Source organism: Histomonas meleagridis (assembly GCF_020186115.1).
Source record: "Histomonas meleagridis strain 2922-C6/04-10x chromosome Unknown contig_48, whole genome shotgun sequence".
Classification (NCBI taxonomy): Eukaryota; Parabasalia; order Tritrichomonadida; family Dientamoebidae; genus Histomonas; species Histomonas meleagridis.
In genome coordinates, this window is record NW_027150891.1 from 284,531 (window position 1) to 305,795 (window position 21,265).

The 21,265-nt window shown below is 28.8% G+C and overlaps 6 protein-coding genes across 6 annotated transcripts; 3 read left to right on the forward strand and 3 right to left on the reverse strand.

The window, feature by feature from the left end:
- Positions 1 to 5,123: 5,123 nt before the first annotated feature.
- On the forward strand, positions 5,124 to 5,537 carry GO595_006813 (uncharacterized protein; the record flags this gene model as incomplete). Its single annotated transcript, XM_067920208.1, has 1 exon — positions 5,124 to 5,537. One exon carries the CDS (start codon positions 5,124 to 5,126, stop codon positions 5,535 to 5,537), a length of 414 nt encoding a protein of 137 aa, XP_067773033.1.
- Positions 5,538 to 11,567: 6,030 nt separating this feature from the next.
- GO595_006814 (protein kinase) lies at positions 11,568 to 14,135 on the forward strand (the record flags this gene model as incomplete). The annotated part of the gene is made up of 1 exon (XM_067920209.1): positions 11,568 to 14,135. The coding sequence occupies one exon, from the start codon at positions 11,568 to 11,570 to the stop codon at positions 14,133 to 14,135; it is 2,568 nt and encodes an 855-aa protein (XP_067773034.1).
- Positions 14,136 to 14,336: 201 nt separating this feature from the next.
- Positions 14,337 to 15,554, forward strand: GO595_006815 (Clan CD, family C13, asparaginyl endopeptidase-like cysteine peptidase; the record flags this gene model as incomplete). Its single annotated transcript, XM_067920210.1, has 1 exon — positions 14,337 to 15,554. One exon carries the CDS (start codon positions 14,337 to 14,339, stop codon positions 15,552 to 15,554), a length of 1,218 nt encoding a protein of 405 aa, XP_067773035.1.
- Positions 15,555 to 15,852: 298 nt separating this feature from the next.
- GO595_006816 (Clan CA, family C19, ubiquitin hydrolase-like cysteine peptidase) lies at positions 15,853 to 18,054 on the reverse strand (the record flags this gene model as incomplete). The annotated part of the gene is made up of 1 exon (XM_067920211.1): positions 15,853 to 18,054. The coding sequence occupies one exon, from the start codon at positions 18,052 to 18,054 to the stop codon at positions 15,853 to 15,855; it is 2,202 nt and encodes a 733-aa protein (XP_067773036.1).
- Positions 18,055 to 18,356: 302 nt separating this feature from the next.
- GO595_006817 (uncharacterized protein) lies at positions 18,357 to 19,502 on the reverse strand (the record flags this gene model as incomplete). Its single annotated transcript, XM_067920212.1, has 1 exon — positions 18,357 to 19,502. The coding sequence occupies one exon, from the start codon at positions 19,500 to 19,502 to the stop codon at positions 18,357 to 18,359; it is 1,146 nt and encodes a 381-aa protein (XP_067773037.1).
- Positions 19,503 to 19,873: 371 nt separating this feature from the next.
- GO595_006818 (Ras-related protein Rab-8A) lies at positions 19,874 to 20,506 on the reverse strand (the record flags this gene model as incomplete). Its single annotated transcript, XM_067920213.1, has 1 exon — positions 19,874 to 20,506. The coding sequence occupies one exon, from the start codon at positions 20,504 to 20,506 to the stop codon at positions 19,874 to 19,876; it is 633 nt and encodes a 210-aa protein (XP_067773038.1).
- Positions 20,507 to 21,265: the final 759 nt, after the last annotated feature.

The window sequence follows — 21,265 nt, forward strand, 5'->3', positions numbered from 1 at the left end:
AGAAAATATAACTTTACAGAAAGATTCATATGGATATTTTTATGATACTGCATTTGCAACTTGTATAAGTTTGAAATCCATTATACTTTCAAACAACTTAAAAGCCCTCCTTAAAAATGTATTTTTGCAATGTACAACATTAGAAACAGTTAGGATTGGACCTAACATTAACAACAAGTTGAACCTACATCCATTCAATATGTACCTATCTTATTTATTCATTTGTAACTTGTTCACCCAGTTAATACACCATATTTAGTTACCTGATACTTATTTAATACAACTTTTAATCATTTATTCTTTTAGCACATATTTCTTTTTCTTTTGATGCTCACATATCTATTTAATACCCCCATTTAGTCATTTAATCCATCTTCCTCATTCATTTGTATCTCATTTAATATTTCTTTAGATTTTATTTATTCATTTAATACATCTTGTTTATCCAACTGCAAGTTAATGTGCCTCAATTAATTGTTATTTGTACCTCGTTTAGTTGTTTGTATCTTATGTGATTATTGTTTAGATATTTTTTAGTTGTTCGAGTCTTATTCACCATTATTTAGAACCCATTTATTCAAGTTAATAAACATTGGAATACTCATTTCAAATTTTTTATTTTTTGAGTCTTCTTGTTGGTGTTCTGCTGAATCATTCTCATTTCACAAAGCTATCGTTCTGAATAACCTTGATTATAGCAGAAAAATATCTTATTAAAAACATAGTTTTACTTAGATTTTGCATATAAATAAGAAAAACTTAAATAAACACCCCATTCCTTTCATTAATATTTTGTTTGAAATATATCAAAAAATGTGTGTCGATGTTGATTTTTCTGAACAAAAAGACAAAACATATGCAAATAGCCGATCATTTTGAGCTTAAATTTCAAGTAAACTATTGAATAAAAGTGAAAATATATTAATATAAAAAATTATTTTTACAAATAAAATATATAAATTCATAAAGAAGCCTTTGCAATGTTGGTTATTCTAAATAGAAATTTCTTTTGTATATATGAATTAGTTGATTTGAAAAAAGTTTTGCATGGGTTAATTCGGTATTCAAATGATGAAATTCATAGTTAAAATTATACTTTTCTTCTATATAAGAATAAATTAACGCATATGCATTAAACAAAAATTAATTAACAGGTTTCAAAGTTTATAAATTTTATATTCATAGAATTTGTAATATCAAGAAATACTGAGATTTATCAGAGGTCCAAGTTAAGAATATTAAATTATAATTTAAATTCCCATCTTCGAATTTGATTTTATGTGAGAGTTCTCAAACTGAGGAAATAAACATATTCTGGTCAATTTTTTGATTTTTATTAGATCCTTATCAACACATGAATAAAAATCTGCTTTCAAATTGGGAAAAAAATATCCGGATCAAAATCAAAATTTCGAAATCGAGTTTTTCCAAATATATATTTTTGATGACCAATCTTTATTATTTTTGATGTAAATTATATTTTATATATGGTAATTCATAAAATTAAAAGCATAATTTTTTTTCATTCAATTTTTTGTATTTTTTTCTCACTTTTTTTTAAAATCTTAGTAAAAAATTATATGAAATGGCGGTGGTCTTTTTTTTCTAGCTATAATATTAATACATAATGAATATTAAATTATATATATATATATTTCGATAATTTTAATTATTTATTAGAATATCTATGGTTTGAATATCAAAAAGTGCTCGAAAATCGGTTTTTTCGAATTTTTTTCTTATGTGATGATTTTAAATATAAAATTTTTTTAATTAGAGATGTTTTATTTTGTTTCACGAACGCATTGCTTGAATGAAATTAAATTTCAATTTTCCGAATTAATAATTTAGAAATGATGTCAAAAGTAAATAAATCATAATAAATTTTAAATGTGTAAAATAATCTATGATCAATTTGCTTTCTTTCCACATATATGGTTTTTTATAATATACATTTTTGATGAAAAAAAATAATTTTTTAATTTTTTTGATAAAGAAATGGGTGCTTTTTTCTCATTTTTTTAATAATAAAAAAAAATCGTGCAATAGTTTTTTAATGGGACCCGACTAACTATGAAGTTTAGGATTTATTCATTTATAATCAGACCTATCTAAGGATTTGGACTGCTGAATTTTTTTTATGTGCAATTCTTTTTGGTATGTTTCCCAAAAAAATAAATTGAATACTTTACAAAAAGCTTCTTGAATTAAAATTTTACTGATTTGAATGCATCTAGTTGTTTTTCATTCAATGCCATTGAAATTATATGGAAATTTTTCGTTCACATCATTTTTATTTTTTATCATGGAAAAATCAAGACAAGCCTTGCAATTAGCGAGAGAAAGACAAAAGCGGATCAAGGCAGAAAGACAAGCACGTATTTATAGAAGACTTTATGAAGCGAAAAGTGTCAAATGTGTTTCGAACATAGAGAGAAATGAAGATATTAATTCAGAAAATGAAGAATATGATGAAATTATTAATTCAATATTGAGAAATTTTGGAGTTCACCCAAATGCAAGAAGATATGATGAAAAAATTTATCAATTAGCATTTAATATTAATTCGATTTCGCCACAAGCTTTACGTTATATTAGATTTTTTAATCCATTATCTCCTTATACATTAATACATAATCATTTAGCAAATTCAATCAATGAACGTTTTAAGTCTTTGATTGATATTAATCAAATAGATGGAATCATAAATGATTATAAAGACAATCAAATTAATATTTTTCGTTCAGCTCCAATGGATTGTATTTTAAGTATTGACGCAATAGCATTTTCGCCCGATGTGACTATAACAAAAGATAATGAAATTATTGGTTTAAAAAAAGAAGTTTTACAAAATATTAAAAATCCTTATCAATTTTTCTGCGAAAATGCACAACAATGGATAAATTCTTAAATGATAAATTGGAATAAAATAATAATAAATTATGCCTTTGTTTATTACATTCAACCTATAAATCCAGATTATTCGTGCTCAATAATTCATTTTTCTCCTTCACCCCAGGGGAAAGCAACAAATATTCAATGTGAAACACTCGAAACATTACGTAATAAATTAAAAAATCATAAAATATATGTTCTTGGATTTGCCTTTGATGGTGATAATTGCTATGATTCTTATCATAATTCGTTCTTTGGTCAATATGAATGTGTTGCTGAACATTACACAACTTCAATTGTTGAAATTGCAAAAAAAGTTTTCTTCCGATATATTAGTGATCCCTTCATATACTCAAACGTGCAAGATATCGTTTACTTAAAGACGTATTATTAACTATTGGATTTAATCAAAATTCACCAATCATTGACATTTCCAAAATACGGGAAGATTTAAATTTATTACCGATTTTAATTAATAACTCTAAAATCACAAAAATGCACGATATTCTTCCCATTTCTCTATTTTCTATTAACAATACTATAATGCTATATGAGAAACATAATTTTTCAGCATTATTATATTTCTTACCATGGTCTATATTCATAGAAGCAATGTCTAATGACAATATAAATTTAAGCAAAAGAATTTCGCTATTTGAAATCATTTGTTTTTTAATGTTTATATATTATAATAAATTTATAAAGAAAACAAAATTAGACACAGGAATTAAACAAAGAAAAATGAAAAATATTGTTGCTTTAACACTTTTTGATGAGAATTTATGTGTTCATTGTCGTAATACAATTCATTCATTTGTTACATTACTTTTAAAAGATATGAATGCCAAAAAAAGCTTAAATAGATTTACGTCAAATCCTCTTGAACATCAATTTGGATGTTTAAAAATAAAAATGGGTATGTTCAAAACCCTAAGATCAGCATTCAAAAGAATATCAACTGATCAAATAATAGCTAGCATAACAGACCAAGAATTACAACCTTCAAAGGTTTTTAAAAGAACATCATCATTTGGAATTACAATTTCGAACAATAAATATGATAAATCATTATTTCCATATGATGGAAGGACAATAGCTTATTCACTATTAATTGAAGCAGGATTCATAGTAGAAAAACCTATTGTTAATGTAGAAAATTTTGATATCATTATGGGTAATCATTCTAAAATCGTGGAAGAATTTTTTCAAATATTATTTGATACATTTTATTTTAGTACAAAAAGAATAATGAATTCTTTGAGTATTAATGCAGTTACCTTGTCTGTTCAGACAGGTTTAAATGATAGAAATCTTACACAATCCAAAGTATCAATGGATAAGATATGCTTTATCGAAGATTCTCGAAGGTTAAAGATAAGAAGGAAATATCCTTCAATTAATGAAGAAATAATAATTGATTTAAAGAAATTATTTGGAAATAAGTTATTATGTCGTACTCTGAAGGATATCATCGTAAATTGTTCTGAATACTATCAAATTCCATTCTTCAAATATGATACAAAAACAAAGCAAAATATGCTCGAATGGATCCAGAAATATTATGATAACATTAAAGAAACAATAGCAGTGATATCAGTTAACTTAAGATATTCAAATAATTAAGTAGACACCCAAAAATTCGAATAAAAAAATAAAAAAATAAATAAAGAAAAAATCACTTCACATTATTTTTTTCACTTCATCAAAATTTTAATCATTCATAAAAATTAATGCAAAAAATATTTAAATTTAACAATCACATTCTTTTAAATAACAAATCATATATTTTTATTCATAAATAAATAAAGACCACCGCCACTTAATATAAAAAGTTGCACTCGATTTATTATCGACTAAGTTGATTTTTTCATATATTTTCACTTTTTCTCAAAATTTTTAATGAAAATGATAAAGGATAATAGTTCAGAAAATAAACACATCTAATATGCAACATTACTATATAGGAAATAATCCAAAATTCCAGAAAAAGTATGGTCGAAATCAGATCGAATTTCGAAACGAGGGTATTTTTGTAATCTCCTCCCAATGTTATCCTTAACATAAAATTATCGTTGAAAAAATATTGCAGGATTTTGAGTTTTAGTACCTCTGATTTATCCAAACGTTTGGATCATTATAAAATTGAACTGTTTGATCGTTGCTTCGTCATATGACAACGATTAGTATTCAATTAATTTTGTATCGGGCAGTTTGTCAATTTGACATTGATGCTTTCTTTTTTGCTGTGTTTTGTTGCCTCAAGCAAAAAATGCTTCAATTTTTGCGAAAAATTTAATAGCACATCATTAGAACATGCTTGCAAGGTAGGCTGTCTTGTACAAAGTAAGAAGCAAGTGAAATTTATAACAAAACCAAAACAAACCATCAAACCTGAGAAAAATTGGGACTATGTTGTTGTTAGAGGTGATTGCAAAGATTCTTGCCGCAGAAATTACGGCAACACTCATAAATACTATAATTGCGATTACGGTTGCTGCTCATATCCAGCTCGCTATGGAAGTTTATCAGGCTGCAAATCCATGTGTCGTGCGCACACAACTGACCTTGGTGAACCTGAAGAACAATATGAAGCATGTGAGAGAGGATGCAAGTACATGGATGGTAGTTCTTGGACTTACTAAAAGTCATTTGACAATAAGTAGATTTTTCGAAAAGCACCAAAGAAATGTATTTTTTTCTTCATTCATTAAAGTTAAAATTAGACGATTTTTCAAAAATTGTCTTGTGATTTTTTTAATGACATATTTTTTTATACATAAATTGTGCGTTGGCAGAATTGTTGTTGATTGATTTGAAATCAATTTTCCTTGTAAAAGAATTATTTAAATTTTAAATACAAATGACTTTTTACCTTGGCAGAAAAAAAATGCCCACCATGGTGCACAGTTTTATACATTTTTCTATTAAATTTTAATTTTTTATGAGAAATTCCATTTTTTTTATATGTATTTAAAATGAATTTTCATATTTAAATAAATCTCAGTGCGAACCGGATGTTTTTAAGAATTTTTTTCCAATTTTTTCATACAAGGAATCTATTTTCATTGAAATAAGATGACAACAGTTGCGAAAAAATGTTTGTTTGTTAACCATTATGGCGGTTAAATGCTGATCGTTTTTATAAAACGAATGAACAAACCGAAAACGTAAGGGTAATTTTACCATATAACCTCCACGATACAAAGTTAAAAACGTTTGCACAAATTCAAATATCTCACTATCAATCGAATATGATGCATCAAAAATATTCTGAAAAATGATTATTTATGATATTTCTATATATATCGAAAAATATTATTATAAAGCCCTAATTCGAGAAAGAAATTTGAGTGATTATTACAATTTTTTATCAATAATAACACATCAATATTATCTTTGTATTATTTACATTAACATGTATTTTTATTTAGGATATCATTATCAAAATATATAATTAAAAAACTACACAAAAATCAAATATACATAAACATGAATGAAAAATAGATGTTTATAAACATCGTTTTTTTTTTAAGAATATTCTTTAGGATTTACGTTTGCTTCAATAAGATGAATTGAAAATACTTATTAAATACAAATATAATTTAATTATGTTATAATTTTTCTTCGATTAAAACTCAATGACTTAATATATGATTATGAAAACAAAAAAATCAATAATATAACAAGATCAACGAACGAATGCAAATCATTAGCAACATTTATATATCCAAATACATTTTCACTTTAAGCCAAAGTTATTTAAGATATTTATATTCCATCACATATACATTTGTATTTCATATACTATTTAAATTCATAAAATTAAAATTATTAAAAAATATGAAACAAAAAATAAAGAATACGATGTAAAAAAAAAATGATTTTCATCCAGACTATACGATATTTTATTATATATTTTTCAAAATTACATTTGCTCAATGAATTTATCTTCTTTAAAATCATCAGCAAAAGGATCTTCTTCAATATTTGAAATAGATATTCCTGTTGTGAATGTGTTTGTTTGGTTATCATTTTTTTGTTCTGAAGTTTCATTTTCGTCAATTTCTTCTTTTTTATTTTTAATTCGAATCAATAATATAATAAGTAATGAAATTATAACAATAATAACAATCACACAAACGATTATTATGATAATTATTGTTTTATTATCATTTGAATGAATTTCATTTCTATTAACAAATGTGAAGAAATTCGAATAATAATTATAATATGTCGAATAAACAATAACTGTGTAATCGTAATAAATATATTCTGTTTCGATATGAATATACATTGAATCACTTGAAATTAATAAAATTGTTTTCGTTTGTGTTTCACAATAAGTAAATGAATGTGTAATTGACAATGTAATTGTTAATAAATATGAAAAAGATTGCGTTAAATCATTTTGAAGTAATGATTCAGTAAATGTATTTGATTTAGAAAATGTGTAACTTCGACTGAATGTACTTAATTGTGAATATGTACATGATTCAAAATATGTGTTTGGAATAGAATACGTATTACTTACACCAAATGTATTCGACTGTCTAAATGAATGTGTTGGAAGTGGTTCACATGTTCCTTCTGTGTTTTCTTTGGCAACATCTAAATTTCCAAATTTACTTCCTACATATGTTGGATATGTGATAACACTTGTAAAAACATTATAAAATGCACCTTCACCAATTTCTGGTTCTTTGTCTCCATAATAATAAATGCATTGAAGATTATAACAATTCCCAAATGCTGAACCTCCAATATTTTTTATTCCATAGCCAAGTATTAATAATGTTAAATTAGAACATAATGAAAATGCTGAATTTCCAATTGTTGTAACTGAATTTGGAATTGTAATGTTTTTGATTGATGAACACAATGAAAATGCTCCACCACCAATTTCTGTAACATTTTCTCCAATTATAATCGTTTCTAAATTAGAACATGACGAAAATACTGAACTTCCAATATTTGATACTGAGTTACCAAAATCAACTGAAACGACTGAAGGCCATTCTGAAAATGAATTACTTGGAATTGAATAAATATTTTCACTGATAATTATAAATTTCGTTATGTTTTTATATTGAGAAATTTCATAAAATTCATTTGAATTTTTGATTGTAAGTGTTAAATTATCTTCATTATATATTTGATAAGAGTTTATGAAAAATATTCCAAAAATTAAAATATTTTTCTGTTTTTTCCTTTCGTTTGCTTTCAATTCATCGTTGAACAAAAACAACTTCTGCAAAACTGATTTTTTCTGATATAAATTGATATAAACTTCCAATATCATTGAAAAAAATGCGGTTAAACGAACAAAAGCATTGAATTTATTTGGTCGGTCTTTGTCGTTTTGCATCAACAAAAAACAAAGAAATTTATACTGGATTAAAGGTATATTCCCATAACATCTATTCATTATTTGTCTTGGTATATTGTTTTCAACAAAGATTCTGGTTAAAAAGGATTTATTTTGTGTAAATGAATAATATGTTTCTGGGAATTTTATTTTGTCATTAAAATCATGAAGTACTATTGATGGAAACTTACTGTCAGTCATGAAATTTAAGAATAAACTAGTTTTAACGATAGAAGAATTATTGTTAAATATATCAGAATTTTCGATATTAACTTCAAAGATTGAATCTCCTGCTTTGTGTGTATGAGTGAGACCTTCTTTGCTTAGGTTCTTTTTCATATTTGATATTTTTGTGGTAGCAAAAAATGGAAATCCTGGTATTGTATCGGCTCTATATTGCTTTGCTACGTTCGAAATGAACAGTAAATGAAGGATTATCATGGTTCAGCTTGTAATATACTTACAGACCTTTACTAAATACACATCGGCCAATACAAAAGTTAAAAATCACACGGTTAATCAATAAAAAATTTGTTGTTTTCTTGAAGTTTTTCAATTCAACACAGAATTTTTGTTTCAATATTTAAAGGCACCCATAAAAGATGCTGCTTTAAATGGTTATAAAGACACTTTTATATAACATAATGAACGCAACGTGATAGAGCTGAATTTGGCGATTAAAATGGTGTGTTTTTGATGTTATTAATCATTTTTTATCGTTATCAAATTAATGATTTTCAATAGACATGATTTAAACATCTCATTATATACATATGATTATATTGTATGAAACAATTATTAGTTTAAATCCTTTGGTTCTGTTTCACTATAATAATAAATGCTTTTGAGATTATTTACTCCCTGAAATTGCAAATTCAAATTTATTTAACTCCTTCTTCAATATTAAATAGAGCATGTGTAAAATGCTTATGATCCAATTGTTTTAATTGTTCCTGGAATTGTAATATTTGGCAACGAAGTATATAATGCAGATGCTGTTTCTCCAATTGTTTCAACGCCTTCTTCAATATTATCTGTAATCAAATCGGAACATAAATAAAATGCTCTTGATTCATTTGTTTTAATTTTATTTGAAATTGTAATATTTCGTATTGGAGATCCTTCAAATGATAATGAACGAATGGCTGTGACAGTGTTTGGAAATGATTTTGTTTCTTCCCCATTTGGTTACTAATGAAGTTCTGTGATGTTTTTGTTATAAAGAATTCCATCATTATCATAATTAGAATATTTTGAATTATTTAATGATACATTATCATCCTGAAAATACAGTGTTAGAAATTGATGTAATTGAAATATTTGGGAATGAAATCCATTGTTGCTAAACATAATCACAAATTTCTTCAACTCCTTCTTCAATAGTGATTGATGTCATATTATAACACTCTCTAAATGATTTGCTGCTGATTGTTTTTCAGTAAAAGGAATTAAGAAAAGAAACACATCGAACTTATAACTTTCAAGAAATCCATTAAAGTGAGAAGTACTTCTCTGAAAATTATAGCGAAGAACTGTTAATGAAATTAAATTTATTTTATTTATTCCTTTTCTTTCAAGAATCAAACAATATTCAGGTGCAGCGCTGCTGCTTCGTATTCACATTTTTGAATTACATGTTGAATTGTTTCAAGTCGAATTTTTAATATCTTTTCTTCTAATTCTGAATCTGTTGATAAATTTCTTCTTTAACATGTAATTCCACTTGATGATTTAATTCATTTAGTTATATTAATGTGACTTATGCTGATAATTGTTACTTCTTCTTCATTCGAAAATTTTCGTATATTTCATTTCATTTGATCATATTCTTCAGTATTCGATTTAATTAATGTTTCAGCTTCAACAAGTAATTGTTTAGTAACGCCAATTCAGAATAAAATTTATATTTGTTTTCTTTCTTCGGATGTTTAATTGCATCTTTCGAGTGATTTATTAATGAAATGTTTCGAAAGTTTTCCTTTTGTTTAGCAATATTAATATCGTCGAAATATTCTTTTTCATGAAATTACTTTCGTTATCATTTAAATGTTGATGGTTTCGATATCACATTTTGGATATGTCGAAGTGATCCAATGTTTTTAAGTTCTTCTTCATTAATTTGCGGTAATGGTAATATATGTTCAGCATTGTTTAACAAATAATTTCATTTTCGTTAATTCTGTCTTAAGTTGCGTAATTGTAACTTCTTTCCGTTGTTTCTTCTCTTGAATATTGTTCTTAATGCGTCGAATCAGTTGAAGTTTCGCTATTTTGTCGTCGTATTGAGTATCAAATTTTGAATTCTTTGCTTTACGCGTGCTAATAACATCAAGACCTCAGCAATTTAGAGGAATGCTCCAATAACTGCATTCGACTCCGAGGCCCGATCAATTTCAACATTATCACGTAATACATGGGAATTGAGTAAGATAAAGAACGTTAATATGCGTTTATTATGTCTTTGAAGATGTGGTGTGTTCTAAAATCAGCAAATAAAGAAAGATTTTACGGCTTTGTGTTAATCGATATAAAGTACACAAATGACGTCATGCTTTTCATATCAAATGTCTTCACCAAAAAGTGTTCCTATCGTTCAGAAGAAATAAATGCATTTTAACGTCTGAGATGCCAATTTATTAACGGATTTATATACATTTCTTACAAAAGATTTAATTTTTTGTTTTCCTCCATAAAGATAATATGGGGCTTAGCATTAACACTACACAAACAAACAAACATGAGCAGACTTCTGCAAAAGAATATATTACTTATTCAATAAGTCTAAAAAAAAATTATTTATAATTGAAATGAAAACAATATTAAATCACAAGCTCAATCTGCTGTGAATTCATATGACATTAATTATTTTAATTAACATTAATTATTTTACTAATTTTTAATTTCAAAATAATGTTTGGAAATCATTTTTAATATTTCAAACAGCACTTATGCTAACATGTGAAAAAGGTAACAAAGAAATTACTTGATGAAAAAGACAAAAAATAATAATCAATATTGAAAGAATAGACAATAAAATATTAAAGACATCATTTTCTTTTATAATGCGAAAATTATGTAAACTTCTCAAAATATTTTGAGTGTACTCAAAAGCTTCTGTCCAATCGAAGGATGTCTTCTGTTATTTTCTAAAATGAAGAAATGATATCACGTGATTGGACCTCAAATACAAATGTTGAGTTACCATGCAGATTTACTAACATTTAGATGCAATTGGAAATATTTCCTGCTTAAAATGCTGTTAACCCATAAAATTTTACGTTAAGTCACTTCACCGAAAGTTTTTAAAATGGGCGCAGGGCTTTCAACAAAATATGAAAACATTGAACACCAATTTGATATAGGAATTTGGAAGGTTCATAAAGCACACACAAAGGAGCATCATGAGCCAGTTTCTCTATGGATAATAGATTATGCATTAATGAAACAAAAAGAAAGAAATAAAAAACATAGGCGAGCATATTTACAACATTGCGTAAATAGCTTACAAATAATGACTAAAATCCAACATAAAAATATTCTTGAAATTAAAGAAATAAGTAATGTTTCCAAAAAATTAGGTTTTGCTTCCGAACGCATTGATAAGCCTTTATCAGCAATTAAGGGATATTCTCGTGATGAAGCTATTTATATTAGTCAACAACTTGCAATTACCCTTAATGAACTTCAAACCAATTTTCATTATTCTTTTTTGGGAATTACTCCTTCATCAGTTTTTCTTACCAAGCACTTCACTCTTAAGCTTGGACTTTTTCTCCATGCTGTCCCTATAACAAATAATACATCCACAATCAAAGATCCGTTTTGTCCGTGGAGCTCCAACTCTATTTATCATGTTCCAGCCAATTATTGTGCTCCTGAGATAATAGAAGGTAAGCCAATTACACCTCAAGCCGATTCATATATGTATGCACTTACTTGTATTTATATTTTTACTGGTAAATCCCCATCAAACATAACCTCCTCAAGTGATTTAGATACAAATATTGCACTTTCAGCATGTCAAAATCTCCCATCTGAATTTTCAGATTTAATGAAAAATTGTCTTTCTACAACGCCTTCAACACGACCTTCATTCGAAGGCATTGTAAGTAATCCAGCTTTTTCATCTTTGATATGTGAAGTATTTCGATATGTTGAAAACATTGCAACTAAAGATATGCGAGATTTATACAATTTTTTCACTGGCCTTAAAGGCATTATTAAAATATTTTCATTTCGAATGCTTCATTCCAAGTTTTTACCGATTTTTATTTTTTATTTAAAGAAAGATGTCCGTTTTTCGTACATCTTAATGCCCATGTTATTTTCCATGCAAAGTAAATTTAATGATGAAGAATTATTAAATGAACTTATTGCACCATTAGAACCAGTTTTAGGTATTTCCGATCCGCCGAAAATCCCCGAAATATTATTACAATACATTGGTGTCTTAATACGTCGAATCCCTAAAAGTAAACATCCGAAATTAGTTTATCCGATTATTAATGGAGCACTTAAATGTAAAGAAAATTCTGTTGTTAATCATTGTTTAGATATTATTCCTTATATGATTAATATTATGGATGGAACTAATATCAGACAAATTCTTTGTGACGGATTAATTAATATGTTAAACACAACTCAAAATCCAGAATTTGTGAATAAAATCATAAAATTGTTCATTATGATATCTAAAAAAATCGGAGCTGAATATATTGGGACTTCGATAATTAATCATATCCAAAAGGTTTGGAATAAAAATCATTGGAATAGTATCACAGAAGCGATTGTAGATTTGTTATATAGTTTGGAAGTGTCGGAAAATATTCTTTTACAAAAGAATATTCCTTTAGCGTTAAGTATCTTAAATGAGAAAATTCCAAATAATGTAAGAAATAGAATATTCGTTTACATTATGAAAGCTATGAAAAAAATACAAAATGAATATCATATATCAAACGATGATATAAATGAGGCAGAAAGATATCAAATGCCTGATTATAGCTTGCCAACGCAGCCTATTCCGGAGCCTAATGATGATTCGGAATACTCGTCTTCAGAATACGAAAGTGAAAGCGAAGAAAACGACGAAAACGAAACACAAAGTCAACAAAGTTCAGATCTCTTGGGATCATTTGACCAACAAAGTCAACCACAAAACGCAAGACAAAGTTCAGTTAATAACCAAACAGATTTACTCGGTTCGTTCAGTCAACAAAATTCATTTAATAACCAAAGTAGAAATTCAAGTAAACAAAGTTCAGTTAATAGTCAGACAGACTTATTTGCATCTTCTAATAAGCAAAATCAATCGCAAAGCTCAAGACAAAGCTCAGTCAACAATCAAACAGATATATTTAACTCAGTCGGTCAAAGAACTCCACAAAGCTCAAGACAAAGCTCAGTCAACAATCAAACAAATACATTCGGTTCATTTAGCACGCAGAATCAAACACAAAATTCACTTAGTAATCAAGGTTCGAGACAAAGCTCCGTCAACAACCAAACAGATTTATTTAACTCAGTCGGCCAAAGAACTCCACAAAGCTCAAGACAAAGCTCCGTCAACAACCAAAAAGATATATTTAACTCATTCAGTTCGCAGAATCATTCACAAAGTTCATTTAGTAATCAAAGCTCAAGGCAAAGTTCAGTCAATAATCAAACAGATTTGTTCAGCTCACAGCAGCATCGGTACCAGCAAACTGACCCATTTACGTTATCTCAGCAGGAGAGTAATCAACAGGACTCGTTCAGCATATTCGCATCACAGCAAAAGCCTTTATCAACTGTGAATACATCGAGCCAAAGAAGCCAACCAAGTCAATCAAAGAATATAAAAATTAGCAACTTCGATGGCTTTGAGTTTGAGTAAAATGTTTTAATTATGTTCAAATTTCGTAATTTGCAAAACACTTTTCGATCGGATTTAATAGAATTATGTTCAAAAAGTGGAATCGATACTTTGGAACGCATTTTTGTTAGGGATCGGTTCTTATTTGTTTGGGTAATTTATGATTGAAAACTTTACGAGCACAGAATTGACAAAAACGTCAAATGCCACTGAAATTGCACAATGTTCTTTCTCTCCTTCGTGTGCGCTTCCTACTCTGCAAACTATGCAGTCCTTATCGCTGGCTCAAAGGGATATGAAAATTATCGTCATCAATCAGATATCTTTCAAGCTTATCAACTTCTCCGTGAACGTGGATTTAATGATGAAAATATCATTTTAATGGCTTATGATGATATAGCAGAAAACGAAAAGAACATGTTCAAAGGAACCATATTTAACCTTGGTCTTTTCGACAATGTTTACCCAGGTACCGATAAAATCGATTATAAAGGTTCTAGTGTTACAGCAACAAACTTTATAAATGTTATAACAGGAACTGTTACTTCATCCACAAAAGTAGTTCTCAAATCAGGACCTGAAGATAATGTTTATATTTTCTATAATGATCATGGAGCCAAAGGTTTACTTGCCATGCCTACTGGTGGTTCACTTTACGCCAACAAACTTCGAACTGCCATTTTAAAGATGCAAGAAAAGAAGATGTTCAAGAAATTATTCTTCACAATTGAAGCCTGTTACTCTGGCTCTGTTGGAGAAATGCTCAATGATATCCCCAATGTTGCTGTTCTTACAGCAGCCAATGGTGAAGAATCATCATATGCCACTGGCTTTGATATATTAATCCAAACATTCCGTACCAATCAATTTTCACAACAATTCTTCAAGGCCGCCAAGAAGTCACCCACTGCCACGATTGAAGAAATTTGGGAAAAAGTTTCTAAGAAAGTCAGCAAAAGTCATGTCATGAAATATGGACCAGAAGATTACATCAAAACATCCAAGCTTTCCGAGTTCTGGCTTACACCTAATGAAGATTCTAATGATGAAGAACTTCAACTTCAATATGAACCGACATCAATCATATCACAATTCAATACAACATTATCATATGCAAAGAGAAGGATCGCAGAGGCAGCTACAAAAGAAGAAAGATTGGACGCTGAGTTCGATTACATCGGAGAAAAGTTACACCGCAAGTTAACGGACTTCGTCTTCGATAACATCACAAAGCAGTTCACTTCCTTACGTGAGGTGCCCGTTAAGGAAATTGACTGGGACTGCTACGAGAAAGCTGTGGAAACATTCCGTCAAAAATGCGGTGATGTCGGTGAATATGAATTACAAAGACTTTCTTTGTTCTCAGACATGTGCGCAAGTGATAAAATTGACGGCATCAAACAGAAAATTGAAAAAATTTGCCCATCAAAGAGATGGTAATCAATTTCTCCGCATAAATAGTGAAACAATAAAAAGGAGAACTTTAACATTATTATAATTTTTGTATAATTGTGTGAAATAAAATGAAACAAAATTTGTAAATTATTTGATTAATAGAAACTATTTGCGTGATGAAAGGGAATTAAGATATAACGCCATCTTCATATAAATGATTTGATCAAAGTACTATTTCGGAGTTTCCAAATGTTTGATATGTGAATGCAAGAATTATTTCATCACAATAAAATTTTATCAAATAGAAAAAAATTATTAGAAGTTACTACAGATTAAACAAAATTTATTTATCATGATCAAGTTGATAAAACAAAATATATGCATTGCTTGAACGAACATTTTCAGAGCTAATTTTTGAAACCCTATCATCATTACACTTGAACCATTTATTACTTTTACTATCCTTTATATTTGCTGTGTAATGCCCTCCTTCAAGTCCTCCTACATGATTAATAACACCCATAAGCGAAAAGTGACGCATATGATCATGTTCATCGTTAACCGCCATTGGCAATTCAATTTCGTTTGGAAAGTCTATCGAAATGTCAATTTTTCTATTTGAGTACTTTGTGTATAGAAAACGTTTAAAATGAATTATTAGAATTTCGCCGAATTTTGAAATTTCAAATTTTTTCGAAGCAGCGACATATTTCTTACAGTTAGGACAAAACCATAAGTTATCGGAAGATAACACCTCATTTTGTTTGAATAAATCAATGCATTCATTGATTGACACTTTTTTCATTGTTTTACTTTTTGTCGCTTTCTTATTTATAATGCTTATTACGTTATGTACATAACTCCAATTGAAACATTTTTTCATCGAATACGAATTCAGTATTACGTCGATGGTTCTTTCGGATACCTTAAAAATATCCATATTACGCCTTAGACGTGGAGGATTACGTATGTAAACATTCGGTTCGTCATTTACTTCTTCGTTTTCGACTTTTTTATAAAGCGTTTTAACTTTATTATCATTAAATGTTTTGTCGTCTGTTAAAAAGAATGGTTTAAATCGTTCTTCACATGAAGAAATTATTGTCTCGAAGTTGGAATCTTCGTTTGGTATTCCAACCAAATAAAACGAATCGACATCATACGTCTTTCCATTACACGTCGTAAGTAATCGAACTGGTGCAAATATGTTCGACGTGGAATCACGTGGAATCTCAAAAACTATTAGCTTGTTTTCAGACATAGTTTTAATAAGTTTTGTTCGCCACATTAAATTTGTGGATGTCTCAAGTTGTTCTGCAATAACAATGTTGACTTCACGACCAAAATATTGCGAAAGAGCATCAATAATATCGCCTATTGTATAGGATGATATGACTGATAATGTCATCATAATGCGCGGCGATGTGATGTCATATGGAACAAAGAGAAATGGTGGAGTGGTAACCATAGGAATGGGAACTGGTAAGGTTAACGATGTGAATGGTTCTTGTGTAATAGATTCATGATTACATTCGGGACAAAAAATATGTGATTGATTTGATCCTTGAAAAGTATCTGATATGATGCTAGTCCCATCGTCGTTTGACTTTAGTTCTTGATGAAGGAGATCAAGAAGAATAGTGATGAATTCATGTGCATCTTGTTGATTCCTATTTGCAAATTGTGGAGAATAATCACCAAAAACACATTTAAAAAGACGTGGAGCTATGTTATTGAAGGAGGGGTCATGGAGATAGCGAATAATCTCAGAGAAAGCAGAAGAAATTCGCCCTTTTGTTGGCGAGAGAACGTTAACTCTGTTTGTGAAGTCATTTGACAGAAAAAATCTTTCGATTGATGGGATACGACAAAGACATTGAAGTGATGCGCTCATATAACATGTGTTACCCATATTGAAGATACCACATATAGTTCCTACTTCAGTTTGAGTTTCATCTTTTGAGATTATCTTGACTTCAGAGTTTGTTTCTTTGGATAATATTAAGGAACATTGATCATTTAAGTAGTAGTACCCAAACGATTTATCCTCGTATATTCGTTCTTGTTTGACGGAATGATAATAATCATAAAGATGATAGATATTTGGATCACAATTAAAGAAAGAACATACAGCGTCCTTGAATTCTTTGGTTGGTTTGAATAACTCGTATGTAAATGTATGCTTTTTATCCTCAAAAGTTACTTCATATTCTGGTGGTTGAACAATTGGAATGTTACGATTACGAACAGGATCGAATTCTACATTGCAATGAATTTCTGGTCCACCGCCATAGTATAAGACAAAATCTTCCCAAACTTTTTTTGGGATTATTTCATATTCAGAATCTTCTTTAATTTTACCATTTTCCATAATTTTTGAGTTGTCAATGGGAGTCTCAGTTTCTGGTTCATTAATAAAGCCAAATGTGTTTCTCCATTTTTGAATCCAATTTTTATCTATAATGTAAGCACCGTCACCAACTGATATCTCCTCTGTTTGCATAAGATTTTGTATTTCTTCATATTGTTTTATCTTTTCTTCCATACACTGGAGAGGAGAAAATGTTCAACAGAAAGAGAAACAATCGTTTTCTTCTCAAAATTCGGATAAAACGGTTATTTATAGGCAAGTAAAAAATTTCATCATCTTGAAGAATAAAGTCAATCATTCACATGCTTTATCCTTTCTATTCACTGACTCGGATACAATAAGAAAATGCAGATATTGAAAATTTAAAATAGTTTCAAATGCATTGATTGATTAGTTAAATTTTATTTCTTTCCCCTTATATTAAAAATACTAAAGTTAAGTTTTCTTAAAATAAACCATTAATAATAATATCATTTTTATTCCTTTTGCTTAAAGTAAGAAAAGATTTCGATACATTCATCTCTCTTATAAAGATTTTCGATATCGAAAGTTTCCCAAGCAGAGCACGGAACATTCTTTGAAAGCAAACAAATGAATGAATTAAATTCGCGACTCCATTTTTCACGATTCTTGACAGCAAAGTCAGCAAATTGACAAATAGCTTTTTTGTCATTTTGTGATAAATCTGTAACAGCTGACCACAACGCAAAGAATTTACATGGAGGTGTATCCCATGGACCGAAGTCTTCTTTCAACAACGATTTCGTTAGGATCGGTGCGAAACCGTTTAGTGACGCTAAGCCTTCACTTTTGCGAATAACCGTCGTGAGTAAAGCAAACAAAGGCTTCGTAACGTCCTCAACATCACCGCAGTTGTCGAAGATCTTTCCCATTATTTTGGTATCAATCCTACTAGATCCACCAACTGTTGACAGGTCATGTAAAAATAGTAAGGATAGTGCAATGAAATATTGCTCGGTTGGAGACTCACATTGTCCTGACTTACTACTCATAACTTTCCAAAGCTTTGGAATAACACCATTTGTTTCAAGAGATTCAAGAGTAAGACTAATCGTGGATGATTCATTAAGAAGAGTACCTACTTGTTGAATTTGTTGATAAAGAAGTGTAGTGGTAAATTCGGCTTTAGAAAGCATCTGTGAGAGAGATGAAACTTTTTCGTTGACAATGTCTGAAGCAGAAACAATTTTGCTGAGGTTGGTTTGTGGTGCTCGAAAGTGTGAAATTAAAGTGCCAATTGTTGAGAGAGTAACAACAATATATGCAACAATTTTAAAGATGTTTCCTTTTGATGAGCGTTTTTTGTTGATATCTATTTCATCAAGTTTATTATGATATGAAAAACTTTTGCGAACAAGTGTTCGTAGTGTTTCATTTTTATTGGCAACCTTAGCGAAAGCCCTGTATTTTTTGTGTCCATACTGTTGGTAATTTACCGGAAATTTTGGATAAATTTGTTCATTTACAAAAACCTTTTCAGTATAATGAAATCTGTTTCTTGGAGGAGTATCATCATCTGTTTTTTCTTTTTCAATTTCTTCTTCTTCCTCTTCTTCTTCTTCGATATTTTTCTCAGCTGGTTCTGTTTTGCTTTGCTCCATAAGTTGTTGGATCAAAAGTGGAAATAAACGTTCTCCTCCATAAAGAAACAAATTTTCATCTTTTATCTGTAGTAATTCATTGGAAGTACTGTAGGTAAACAAACATGATTTTATTCCATAGTTTCAACGATTGATGATAAAGTATATACAATTTTTCAGTCAAACAAAAATTGTATTTCTTCGTAAATGAAAATATTTGTTTACACAGAAGAGAGCTGTATTTGTGCATAGCAAAATTACCTTTTCATTTCTTACAATAGAAAATGAAATAATGAAAAAAATTATACTAATGAAATTGTTTCTACTGAGGATAATCTTTTATAAAAAAAATGCAGATCCAACGTTAGGTGTTTAGTTATAGAAATATTAAGTTAATATATATTGCATGCTTCCTTTTTGGTTCCATTTTTATGTTTCTTCTCTTCCGTATCTTGCGCTTGTGCTTCTCTTTCTTTCTCTTCTCTTTCTTTCTCTTCTATTTCTTTGGCTTCTCTTTCCTTGCGCTCTTTTATAACTTTGATCGCTTCAAGAAACGTTTCTTCAACATTTAAACCAGTTTTGCCTGAGAGGTTGAATAGAGGAAGGTCGTACTTTGCTTTGAACTTTAAGACAGCATCTTCTGAAACAACTTTGTCCTGATCGCAATTGTTCCCAATCAAGAAAATGTCTGCATTATAAACATTGTTTTCCTTGATTGAATCCATCCAATCACCTAACATTTGAAAGGTATCAACTCTCGTATAGTCAAATGTTAAAAAGACTCCGTCTGCACCTCTCAAGAAAGACTTTGTAATAGTGCGATATTGTTCTTGACCAATAGTGTCCCATACTTGTACCTTGATTTTCTTTCCATCAATGTTCAAACATTTCACTTTGAAATCTAAACCAATAGTAGATTGGATTTTTTCATCAACCGGTTCTCCAAAATATTGTCCCATTATTTCACCTTTTCCGGCAGATGAATCACCAACAAATAAAATTTTAATAATTAGTTCTTCTTCCATTCGAATTCAATGCCGATAATATAAACATTTCAATGTAGAACCGAAAAACTTCACTCAAAATTAAACGGCTATTTTTGTGACATAATACCACGGAAGGTACAATTAATAAAATTTTATCCAGTCAAGAAACAAAAATTATTAAACATTTTTAATTGGGAGCAGAAATAAACCAAACAAAAAAGCATGCATTGGTGATTGATGAAGCATTGATAGTCCAAATTACACAACCATACCATAAGTTGTGTAAGCTTCTATGAAAATCGTATAGTTTATGGACGAAAACTGAAATCCAATTTTTCAATGATGATTCAATAGAATTCTATCGTTTCGCTAGCGTTTATTAATGAACGTTTTCATTCAAACCATTTCTGCCCATTTAACCTCCAATTTTCAATAAATTTATTGTGTAAACCAATTAAATTTTTTCAAAATTCGGCATAAATTAATGGGAAACAAGCAAAGCATAATCAAACCAGTACCATTACATTATTCAAAAAGTAAATATGTGTACTCATTTCAGACACTTGAAAAAATTATTTTTGAATTAAATAAAGATAATATCGTTGAATCTGTTCAAGTAATTATGAATCTTGTCGATGATTTCCCATTCAATATTAATATAACTATTAGTAGATTAATATTCTTCTTTTCTTTCACAAATGAAGGATTTTGATCTTTATCTCGACTTCATGAAAAAAGTTGAATTTAAAGAAAAAGAATTAAACAAAAGTGATTTTGATTTAATCGATACATTTTCTT